General features: G+C 40.4%; 1 protein-coding gene and 1 long non-coding RNA gene across 2 annotated transcripts in view; one reads left to right on the plus strand and one right to left on the minus strand.

Moving 5' to 3' along the window:
• LOC117497088 overlaps positions 1-4,412 on the minus strand; it is a 6,529-nt gene extending 2,117 nt beyond the window's left edge. The window contains exon 1 of the long non-coding RNA XR_004557341.1: positions 4,372-4,412. This is a non-coding gene — a long non-coding RNA (uncharacterized LOC117497088). The remainder of the gene's footprint in view (positions 1-4,371) is intronic.
• Positions 4,413-7,196: 2,784 nt separating this feature from the next.
• Positions 7,197-12,500, plus strand: part of sept5b (septin 5b) — a 15,008-nt gene continuing 9,704 nt past the window's right edge. Inside the window, 4 exon segments of the mRNA XM_034148965.1 lie at positions 7,197-7,239; positions 7,372-7,472; positions 7,666-7,676; positions 11,580-11,670. Coding sequence (XP_034004856.1) covers positions 7,427-7,472; positions 7,666-7,676; positions 11,580-11,670 — 148 coding nt within the window. The 5' untranslated portion in view covers positions 7,197-7,239; positions 7,372-7,426.

Genomic DNA, 12,500 nt, shown 5'->3' on the forward strand with positions numbered 1-12,500 from the left:
GAAAGAGGGCGGAGAAATTGTGGATACAAAAACTGGGCACCACCATCCCGAGGGGGCTAAATGACAGCTGACAACACCAACACATTCTCATACCACACAAACCACACATTACAACACCCATCCACAGACCAATAGGCCAGTGCACACAAATCATAACCATGAATCACAAACCCCAACCATAACTCAAAACCTAACCCCTTAGGTTAACCCTAACCCTAACCCTAACCCTAAAATACACAGCCGGAAAAAATCTGCCACTTCCTTACAGAGCCCCTCCTCCAACACGCGCACATGACCAATGAGGGCACGAGATAAGTTTGTGCACGAGATGGAAGGCTGACAGGCAGGTAGGCCATCCAGTTACTTTAGCCGGGCTCGCTAATTGGTCGTGCTTTTTACAGCGCTACGGCTTCCACAGATGACATTTTTTAATGTATTTATTGTCAAAGCATTTAATATATTCATTGCTATCGAAATGTTAAGAGCATTCCATGGAATATAACAAAAAGGGTTTCTGAAATAAATTACATACTCCACCTTTAATGCAATTTTTGTGTTTTGTTACTTTGTTCTGAAAGCTGAACCTGCTGCTCCTCACAGAGAGAAGAGGGAAGAGGCTGTGTGAATTACTTTACATTGTGGATAAGGGTGGATAGCCCCCATTGTTCTGTGAGTCAAAATGAAAGACAGCCCACACACCTATCAATCATCAAACCGTGGGGTCTTATTTCATTACGTTGAATGTTGTATCCATGGATGTATAAAGAGTAGTTCTACAGCAAAAGTATTCTCCGTCGGGACTTCCTGCAACAACACCACGCCGTTATCTTGATTCTGATTGGCCAGAAGACATCAGCAAAGATGTTTTATTGAGAAGACGATCACTACGTGACAAAAGTTTTCAAAACCGTTTCTAGTCTTCGGCATTTCCAGACAAGCGGCTGCTGAAATCAATCTTACTAGCTGCTGTCTGTGCAATTTACTCGGCGCGAGTTGGCAGACTTTTCACTGTGAACGTGACGTATGATAGTAAACGTTGGAGATCCAATGGGGATACTGAATGGCGGATCTGAGTGATCTCAATCAGTAATGCATGACACAAACCCAACGTTTTTTCACAAATGTACCTGTTGGCGGTTCTAGTGTTAAATGTCATTTAAAAAATTTAAAAAACATACAATATACTGCATGTAAGACTATATAATTATTACTGTGTATTGACCAATGGAAAAAAACCACACCAACATAACACATAAATAAAACAAGGATAACTGTGACTTATTGTTGAGTAAATAACAGTGTGTGTGTTTTAAACCTTGGTCCTCCCCGCAGAGATTTCTCCACTTTCTATGATTTTTATTTTAAATGATATTGTCAACTGTATTTAAAAAATGTCTGATCGGATTGGCAAAAACTTCAGAATTTGTATTGACCGCCATTCAAATGACAGCTTTGTTTTCCCCCAAAAGTGGGCGGGGCCGTAATTTTTGCCCGGAAGTGACGCATGTGTTACTCTCATCTATATAATAAGTGAGGAATTTCATGAAAACATATTTATTTACTTTTGTTTCAACATTGGATATTTTGTGTTTGTGGTGGATTCAATCGAATATCAAGAAAATGATTTATGTAAACATGTTTTACTTTTGTTTTAAACATTGCCCGTCTCCGCCCATCACTCTCCTCCTCTGCTGCTGAAACCCTGATTCATGCATTCATCACATCACGACTCGACTACTGCAATAGCATCCTCTAGAGTCTACGGCATACCATCCAACCTCCTCAATAAACTCCAACATATCCAGAACTCTGCTGCCCGCCTCACCCACAGCCGCTCCCGAGACCACATCACTCCCGTCCTCCAGAACCTATTTATTTGTTGTTCTTTTCTTTTCACTATCTCTGTAAAGCGACTTTGAGCACCTGTAAAAGCGCTTACAAATTAAATCTATTATTATTATTATTACTTACATTTTACGTTTTTTTACATGTCACTTATTAGTTTTTATATTACGAGTTACATATTTAATCACAGATAATAATTTGTATTTTATGTACATCTGCAGTATTTTCTGAAAGTGCAAAAATACTGTAAATATTATATAGTACATTTACTATATATATTTAAATAAATGTTATTTGTTTTTATTGTCAAAATACTTCAAATAATGTTTTAATTTATAGTTAATATCTGGAATTTTACAGGATTTTTGCAAGTTATTTAAAAAACATGATAATTACTATATATATTTTTTTACAGTTATTTCCTGTAAAATTAGGATATTTATTTACAGTGTACTTTAAAGGGGTCCTATCATGCAAAATGCACTTTTGTACGTCTTTTATACATGAATATGTGTCCCCGGTGTTCCAGGGAACTCACCAAGTGTCAGAAAACACAACCCTCTCTATTTTCCTCCATACCCAAATTTCTAAAAAAGGGGCTGCAACGGATCTGATAAAAACTGATCCAGATTTGAACACTGTCCTGACGTCAGGACGGTGGCGCTACGGCTATTGGGCCAACTCCACCAATCAGGAGGAGACAGCCACGGCCATTGCCGTTCGAAAGCGCTGGAGACGCTGTAGTACATATGCCAGGCCTGTAGATGGTGCTGTTCTCACTGAATCAGCCCTTGCTAAAACAGAGCTAAAAAATGTCAAATTGAGCAAAATTAGGCATGGCTAAAATGCATGATCTGTTTGGTATTTTGAAAAAAAAAAAGTATAAATATGCCTTATATAGGTATGGTCCTACACTATATTATTCAAATATAGCATGATAGGTCCACTTTAATTTCTGGTTTATTTCTTTATGATTTTATAAATTCAGATTCTGCAGTAAGGGATATGATCCTTCTTCTATTCTTCTTTCCAGTCCAGTTAATGATCTGTAATGAACACAATATTCAACACAATAGAATAATCAATGTGTTTCTGTTCAACACGCTAATAGCATGTCAGTGAACATGGAGGTCAATGGGCTTTCATTCAAATCTGCCCTGAGGTGCGTTCAAGTCCCTCTGTTGACCTCACAACGCTGATATACCAACAAAGTGTCACAAAAAAACGTGTAATAGCTACGTTTGTCCACAGGGCAAAAACGTAGTATATTTAAGCAATAGCTCACGACAGGCCGTGGTATATGGTCATTATATCACAGCTAAGGGGCGTGGTTCGGCCCGACGCAAAGCACAAAATCACAAATAACCCTCATTTTGTAAAAAAAAAACATGGAGCTCAAATAATCTTCGTAATATCTATCAAACTATGGATCCTACACATCGACTGGACGTAGATTATAAAAGTACAGTATACACTTCTCACTAGAAATGTAATCAAAAAGCATTTTAACGGCCAAACTATCCAACAATTTAGGATTTTCCACCAAAAATAAATTGGTTGCCCGCCATGTTTTTTTTTCTCACTGATAGATAGATAGATAGATAGATAGGTAGGTAGGTAGGTAGGTAGGTAGGTAGGTAGGTAGGTAGGTAGGTAGGTAGGTGGATGGATGGATAGATAGATAGATAGATAGATAGATAGATAGATAGATAGATAGATAGATAGATAGATAGATAGATAGATAGATAGATAGATAGATAGATAGCTAGATAGATAGATAGATAGATAGATAGAGGGATTATTTGTGAATATACTACGTTTTGCCCTGTGGACAAATGTAGCTATTACACGTTTTTTGTGAGACTGGGTTGGATATACAGACTAAAATATAAGCTCTTTTTTTTAGACAACTTTGATTCCTGTCTTGTGATTTGTTTTGACTTCCGGAGACCTTTTTTTACCCTTTATCTCGTCCATCGGCTGGTTTCCTGTGTGACGGCTGCACTTCCTGTCTGTGTGCAGCACCATCACACAGATAACACAGAATCGGCTTCTTTCTAAATGTTTATTTTTCTATTTCTGGGCGGCTTTCCTCCCTCTCCTTCTCCTTCCTCCTGCAGACTCCTTCTCTTCAAACACCGATCCGACCGAAGGGAAATAAACCCTCTGTTAGGACTTTTTGACCCACATTGTCTTTACAGAGAAGTACTTTTAGTAAAAGTACTAAAACACATACTCTGTTACAAGTCAAACTCATGCTCAAGATTTAGATTTAAGGTGCTTGAAGTATCTGCAGTTCGTAGAGGTACGTTTAACTCTTATAGAAGGAGAAGATTAACCTTTATTTATCGTTAATCACATTCAGTTTCAGTTACAAGGCATTGCACATAAGTAGAAAGAAACAATACTAGAATTTAAACATCTCAAAATAGAATTAAAGCAGCATTACAAAGTTGAAAATATACAGTAGACAGCAATCTATAAACTTTCACAAGATGATGACAATACAACATTATAATACAATACCTTCAAGGTGTGTCTTCATCTGTGAAGTAACTACAGCTCACATTCAGCCCCAAAAGCACACACACACACACACACACACACACACACACACACACACACACACACACATACCATGTATACATCACTTCAGGGGACATTACATTGACTTACATGCATTTCCTGGAGACTTATCCTAACCTTAACCCTAACCAAGTCTTCACCCTAAAATTAATGATTCCCCTCATGGGGACCTCCATTATGTCCCCATGAGGGAGGCGAGTCCCCACACCTAACTGTGTAAACAGATTTAGGTCCCCACAAGGATAGTAATGCTAGGCCACACATACCCACACACACACACACACACACACACACACACACACACACACATACACACACACACACACACACACACACACACCATATTTTGTGCATCTTTCACAAATAATAACTAAGAATGTTTTTCCTCCTGTTTCTCCCTCCATTGTCCCAACAATCACTTCCTGTTGGGGGGGGGGGGGGGCTCCACAGCAGAATCTCTGCAGAACATATGTGACGAGCTATTGTTCCTGCAGCAGCCTGTTTCCTACACACACACACACACACACACACACACACACACACACACACATACACACACACACACATACACACACACACACACACACACACACACACACACACACACACACACACACACACACACACCACACACACACAATAACACACTAACACGCATGTTTCTCACACCATCGTTCCCATCACTGCCTCAAGTTTCTTTTTCAACATAGCTTGTTCACTGAACACTGAGATGTGTTTTGGTGCGAAACCTCACATCAAAAGAGTCTCTTTTTAAATATACGATTGTTTAAGTTTTTTCTATATTTTATGAACATATAAATTAAAGTTCTGTATTTTTCATTTAGTTGAAAAGTCGCATTGTCTTTAGTTGTTTCCGTGTCATGTGACCCTGTGACTCTAAATCAATCCACTACTATAGACAGTATTACCACACTGGACAAATAAGACGCTCCTAATTTTATATGATTACATTAATACATTAGATGAGTCATTTTGGGGGTAACAATTGAATTAAAACAATAATTTAATTGTTTTTTATAATACTACCAAGAAAAAGGAATACAAACTAAAGTAAATACCTGATTGTGTATTTGTTAAAGAAGCCTGGACTCTCTGATGATGATATATTAAATGTTATATCTCCATACCATTTTAGAAGTGAAACCCCCTCCCCATGGTGCCAAAACGAGGCTAAATCTGCAGGTCAGTGTGTGTGCAGAGGTCACTGTGGTCCTGGGGGGGAGATGGAGGGTGAGGAGGGGGAGGTTTTCTCATTGTCTCCCCATCACCTCTCACAGGAAACAGAGGGTGAGTTACCGCTGTTTCTCCCCCTCTCCACTCCTTTCATTGTTCCTCTGCTGTCATCCAGCCTGAGATCCATCAGATAGTTTATTCCTTTAAAGAGTCCTCTCCTGCTGATGTTCAGGTGTATATCAGTATGTACTGTAGTGTCTCTACTTTAAAGAGTTCTCTCCTGCTGATGTTCAGGTGTATATCAGTACGTAGTGTCTCTACTTTAAAGAGTCCTCTCCTGCTGATGTTCAGGTGTATATCAGTACGTAGTGTCTCTACTTTAAAGAGTCCTCTCCTGCTGATGTTCAGGTGTATATCAGTACGTAGTGTCTCTACTTTAAAGAGTCCTCTCCTGCTGATGTTCAGGTGTATATCAGTATGTAGTGTCTCTACTTTAAAGAGTCCTCTCCTGCTGATGTTCAGGTGTATATCAGTACGTAGTGTCTCTACTTTAAAGAGTCCTCTCCTGCTGATGTTCAGGTGTATATCAGTATGTAGTGTCTCTACTTTAAAGAGTCCTCTCCTGCTGATGTTCAGGTGTATATCAGTATGTAGTGTCTCTACTTTAAAGAGTCCTCTCCTGCTGATGTTCAGGTGTATATCAGTATGTAGTGTCTCTACTTTAAAGAGTCCTCTCCTGCTGATGTTCAGGTGTATATCAGTATGTAGTGTCTCTACTTTAAAGAGTCCTCTCCTGCTGATGTTCAGGTGTATATCAGTATGTAGTGTCTCTACTTTAAAGAGTCCTCTCCTGCTGATGTTCAGGTGTATATCAGTATGTAGTATCTCTACTTTAAAGAGTCCTCTCCTGCTGATGTTCAGGTGTATATCAGTATGTAGTGTCTCTACTTTAAAGAGTCCTCTCCTGCTGATGTTCAGGTGTATATCAGTATGTAGCATCCCTACTTTAAAGAGTCCTCTCCTGTTGATGTTCAGATGTATATCAGTATGTAGTGTCTCTACTTTAAAGAGTCCTCTCCTGCTGATGTTCAGGTGTATATCAGTATGTAGTGTCTCTACTTTAAAGAGTTCTCTCCTGCTGATGTTCAGGTGTATATCAGTATGTAGTGTCTCTACTTTAAAGAGTCCTATATTTATATTTTTGTTTTTATTATTCTCATTTATTTTTGTTATATATATTTTTTAATTCTTTGTTTTCACTTATTATTGTAATTTATTACCGTACCATATTTTTTATTTCATACATTATTTAATTTGTAATCATATTTGTATTCATGTTTAAAAATCATTTTATTCATAGTTAGTATTTATTCATGTTTTAGTTTTTGTAGTATTTATTTTTGCTATATATATGTTTCTGTTATTGTTTGTTTTCACTCATTATTGTCATGTATTACTGTATTTCCATCCCACCTGCAGTACCCCTCTCTCTACACACAGAGCAGCAGCGCCCCCTGCGGCCGCTCCTCTGAACTGCAGTCACTGTTCCTCACAACAAAGATCCTCACAATGCGTTGCAGCACAGCCGACTGTGCAGAAACGGCGAGAAAAACGGTAGAAATGACGTCCCTTTTTTGTGTAATTTAGACCCATGTCTGCACATTTAATTGCTGCTCTCGGTCTCTCTGGATCTTCTTGCTTCTTGGTGACATTTTGCACAGCTTATATTTATTGTATTTATTAAAGGGGGCTCCACAGACCCGCCCCTTCCATCCACTGTCCTCCAGACACTGAGTCCAAGATGACGGCCATCAGCAGGACCACCAGGAGCAGAGCACCGCGTACAGGTGAGAACACACACACACACACACACACACATATTAAACACACACACACATACATTGAACACACACACACAGATGGAGAATGATCGATGAATGCAAATAAATGCACACATATTTGTATTTTTATTTCCTCTTCCGGGTGTTGTCCTGCTGGATCTCTGCACGCGGACTGATGTCTCATGGAATGTACCTTCAGATGATGCAGAGGTAAGACAAGTGTGTGTGTGTGTGTGTGTGTGTGTGTGTGTGTGTGTGTGTGTGTGTGTGTGTGTGTGTGTGTGTGTGTGTGTGTGTGTGTGTGTGTGTGTGTGATCCTCTTTCCTTCATCCTCCTCCCTTTGTTGACCTCTTTCTCATCACTGACATATTTTAATATATCTTTTATGTTTTTTATTTATTCATCTCTTATTGATTCTCGGTTTATAAAATCAGAAGCTGTTCATAACCAACTACTGAAATATATTTCGTGCAGTGAGTAACATGACTGACAGAAAACACATTTACAGTGAGTTTAATAATGCATTAACAGTCAATGACTCTGAGATCGCTCCGGCTTCGTCGCGCTCTGACTCTCCGTTCATAACTACATTATGTTACGTTTGGTTTTGGACGGTTGGTCGGACAGAAAGAGACATTTGAATGCATCACTTTGGGCTTTTGGGACTTTATAATCAACATTTTCCACATTCCCTTCAAATGTCTACTTTATCAAAGCTTGAACAAATGTAATGTTTAGTGACGATAATCAGATCAGATACAGGAGGAGCTAGAATCAGAGAATATTTGGAAAATTGCAAAAGAAAGGTAAGAAAATGATCAAAAATACCTGCAGATGACTTAAAGGTAGGGTAGGTAAGAATGGAGAAACCGGCTCGAGTGCACTAGAATTTGAAAATACACAACCGGAGAAAATCTGCCCCTTCCTTACAGAGCCCCTCCTCCAACACACACGAACGCGCACATGACCAATGAGGGCACGAGATAAGTTTGTGCACAGATGGAAGGCTGACAGGCAGGTAGGCCATCCAGTTATTTTAGCCGGGCCGGCTCAGATGATTGGTCGTGCTTTTTACAGTACTACGGCTTCCACAGATGATATTTATTTATGGATATTTTGTCAAAGCACTTCAGATATTCATTGCTATCTGGATGTTAAGAGCATTCCATGGAATATAACAACAAGTGTATCTCGAGCCGGTTTCTCAAACTCACCTACCCTACCTTTAAATTAGATCAGCTTTAACACATTTAGTGTAAAACTGCAAGACTGTAGGTCAAAAGGTCAGAGAAAAGGGATCAACTGTGTATTTATTGTGTAATAAATAATCCATGAAATCACCCCAAGTGGAGAAAGTGAGCCAAACTATTCCTCTGTAAGCTCTATCGTCCCAAATCAAATCAGAAATGTACTTTTTAAAAGATAAATTATCTTCATTCTATATCCTGGATCTAGATACAGAAATGTTCCTGTGTTTGGCTCCTCTCCTCTCCGCCTTCATTTGAGCTTCTTTATTTTGGGATGTAAAACAAACCGAAGTCCCTCGAGCATCCTCCATCCATCCTGAGTTCTCCCTCCGTGTTGCACGGTTAGTCAGAGGTTCAGACGCAGCGTGGTGTGAACCCACAGTCGGGATGTGTGTGGGATGTGTGTGAGATGTGTGTGAGATGTGTATGAAATGTGTGTGATATGTGTGTGATATGTCATGTGTGTGATATGTGTGAGATGTGTGTGGGATGTGTGTGAGATGTGTGTGAGATGTGTGTGATATGTGTGTGATATGTCATGTGTGTGATATGTGTGTGATATGTCATGTGTGTGAGATGTGTGTGGGATGTATGTGTGTGAGATGTGTGTGAGATGTGTGTGATATGTGTGTGATATGTCATGTGTGTGAGATGTGTGTGAGATGTGTGTGAGATGTGTGTGAAATGTGTGTGAGATGTGTGTGAGATGTGTGTGATATGTCATGTGTGTGAGATGTGTGCGGGATGTATGTGTGTGATATGTGTGTGAGATGTGTGTGAGATGTGGTGGTGAGATGTGTTGTGTGATATATGTGTTGTAGATGTGTGTGAGATGTGTTGAGATGTGTGTGAGTGATGATATGTGTGTGAGATGTGTGTGATATGTGTGTGAGATGTGTGTGATATGTCATGTGTGTGAGATGTGTGTGAGATGTGTGTGATATGTCATGTGTGTGAGATGTGTGTGAGATGTGTGTGATATGTCATGTGTGTGAGATGTGTGTGAGATGTGTGAGATGTGTGTGAGATGTGTGAGATGCGTGTGAGATGTGTGTGAGATGTGTGTGAGATGTCTGTGAGATGTGTGTGAGGTGTGTGTGAGGTGTGTGTGAGATGTGTGTGAGATGTGTGTGAGATGTGTGTGGGATGTATGTGTGTGAGATGTGTGTGAGATGTGTGTGGGATGTGTGTGAGATGTGTGTGAGATGTGTGTTAGATGTGTGTGATATGTCATGTGTGTGAGTGTGTGTGAGATGTGTGTGTATGTGTGTGAGATGTGTGTGAGATGTGTGTGAGGTGTGAGATGTGTGTGAGATGTGTGTGGGATGTATGTGTGTGCGATGTGTGTGATATGTGTGTGATATGTGTGGTGAGATGTGTGTGAGGTGTGCGATGTGTGTGGATGTATGTGTGTGAGATGTTGTGAGATGTGTGAGATGTGTGTGCCTGTGTGTGCGCTGTGTGTGCGCTGTGTGTGCCTGTGTGTGGGCTGTGTGTGCGCTGTCCTGGTGGGCTGTCTGTGGTCTGTGTGTGCGCTGTGTGTGCGCTGTGTGCGCTGTGTGTGCTCTGTGTGCGCTGTGTGTGCTCTTGTGTGCGCTGTGTGTGCGCTTTGTGTGCGCTGTGTGTGGCTGTGTGTGCTCTGTGTGTGCGCTGTGTGTGCTCTGTGTGTGCTCTGTGTGCGGTGTGTGCGCTGTGTGTGCGCTGTGTGTGGGCTGTCTGTGTGTGCGCTGTGTGTGCGCTGTGTGTGGGCTGTCTGTGTGTGCGCTGTGTGTGCGCTGTTGTGCTGCGCTGTGTGCGTGTGTGCGCTGTGTGTGCGCTGTGTGTGCTGTGTGTGGGCTGTCTGTGGTGTGCGCTGTGTGTGCGCTGTGTGTGCTCTGTGTGTCTCTGTGTGTGCGCTGTGTGTGTGCTCTGTGTGTGCGCTGTGTGTGCTCTGTGTGTGCGCTGTGTGTGCGCTGTGTGTGGCTAGTCTGTGTGTGCGCTGTTGTGTGCGCTGTTTTGTCTGCTGTGTGTGCGCTGTGTGTTCGCTTGTGTGCGCTTTGTGCGCTGTGTGCTCTGTGTGTCGCTGTGTTGCTCTGTGTGCGCTGTGTGTGCGCTGTGTGTGCTCTGTGTGCGCTGTTGTGTGCGCTGTGTGTGCTCTGTGTGTGCGCTGTGTGTGCGCTGTGTGTTGTTTTGTTCGCTTTTGTCTCCCGCCTCTTTTCCCCCTGCCCTGCCTTGTGGGCGCCCCTCCTCCGCTTTCCTCTCGTCTCCCTCCGTCTCGTCTCCCTCTCTTTTCGCCCGTTTTTACCGCGCTCCCTCCCTCCCCTCGCTGCTCTCCGTGCAGCATTATGAAAACATAGAAAGAACCTCAGGGCACGCTCTTCAATAAAACATGAAATGCATCATGGGTAATGTCCTACTAGAAGAAAAGGAGCTGAGGAGGAGGAAGGAGATCTGACCCGGAAGAACATTGTGATTTATTCTGACCTACATATCTCCACATCTGCACATGATGAGAGTATTTCTGCAGACAGAGATCACTACAGATTATACATCTCTCCGTGTTGCTCTCTCTCTCTTAGAGTTTCATGTGATCAGGGATTAACATTCCTCCAAATGCAGCATAACGTGATTTAAATACGGCAAAATATACATGGAATAAAACTGGAAAACATGGATAAAATACCGTCATTTATGCAAAGAGAAAAATATATAATAATAGAGAGAAAATAGAATGAAATAGAAAACAGAGAATGCATGACATAACAAATATTTAAAATATACAACCCTTTAAATTAGACATTAAATAATAACAATTACATTTACAAGTGATTAATAATAATTATAATAGATGACTGATTTAATGTACGTTTGTTGTTGTTGTTTACAGGAGAAAGACTACGTTGGTTTCGCCTCGCTGCCCAACCAGCTGCACAGGAAGTCGGTGAAGAAAGGGTTCGACTTCACGCTGATGGTGGCCGGTGAGAGGAGGGTCTTTCTGGGAGGGGTTTAATCCATGGTGTCCACTGACTGCATGCAATAACTCCTTAGTGTATTCACAGCAGTCCTGCACACTTTACTGCACTAATCATTAAGGGTCAGAGAGCTTCATTCATCGAATCGGGATGAAGGGATTTTGTGACAGTAACTTCATTTTAGAATGAAATACATTTAAATGTAATCTAATTTAATGTATTTCATTGTATTTTATTATATTTTTATTATATTTATGTTATTTCATTGTATTTTATTATATTTATTTTATTTATTATATCTATGTATTTGTACTTGTTGTATTTATTTTTTATTTAATTTGATTTAATGTATTTATTTAAAATTGTTGCATTTAATTTGATTATATTTTCATTTATTTTAACTTATTGTATTTTATTATATTTTAATGTATTTTATTTTATTGTATTTTATTATATTTTTATTTTTATTTTATATATATATAATTGTTTTGTATTTAAAACAAAACCAAATGTTTAAGTCTCAAGCATGTCTTCCCCACTGAAAACCCCATGCTATAATCTTTCTGTCTGCAACATGCACATTCATGAATCTCTCTGTTCTGAAACCCTGCAGCTTTCCTCACCTCTTCCTCCTCCTCCTCCTCCTCCTCCTCCTCCTCCTCCTCCTCTTCCTCACGTCTCAGTTTTCACACGTTTCTCCTGTGAAACTGAGACGCTGCTAAAACACTAACGTTCATCTGAAGGAAGGAAATGAGTCACCAAAGCTGTCCTTATTTAATTTAATTACGCTTTCAGTCCTGATCAGCTGATTTTCAGACAGGTTGTTATAGAGATGG

The sequence above is a fragment of the Trematomus bernacchii genome, unplaced genomic scaffold (assembly GCF_902827165.1).
Source record: "Trematomus bernacchii unplaced genomic scaffold, fTreBer1.1, whole genome shotgun sequence".
Classification (NCBI taxonomy): Eukaryota; Metazoa; Chordata; class Actinopteri; order Perciformes; family Nototheniidae; genus Trematomus; species Trematomus bernacchii.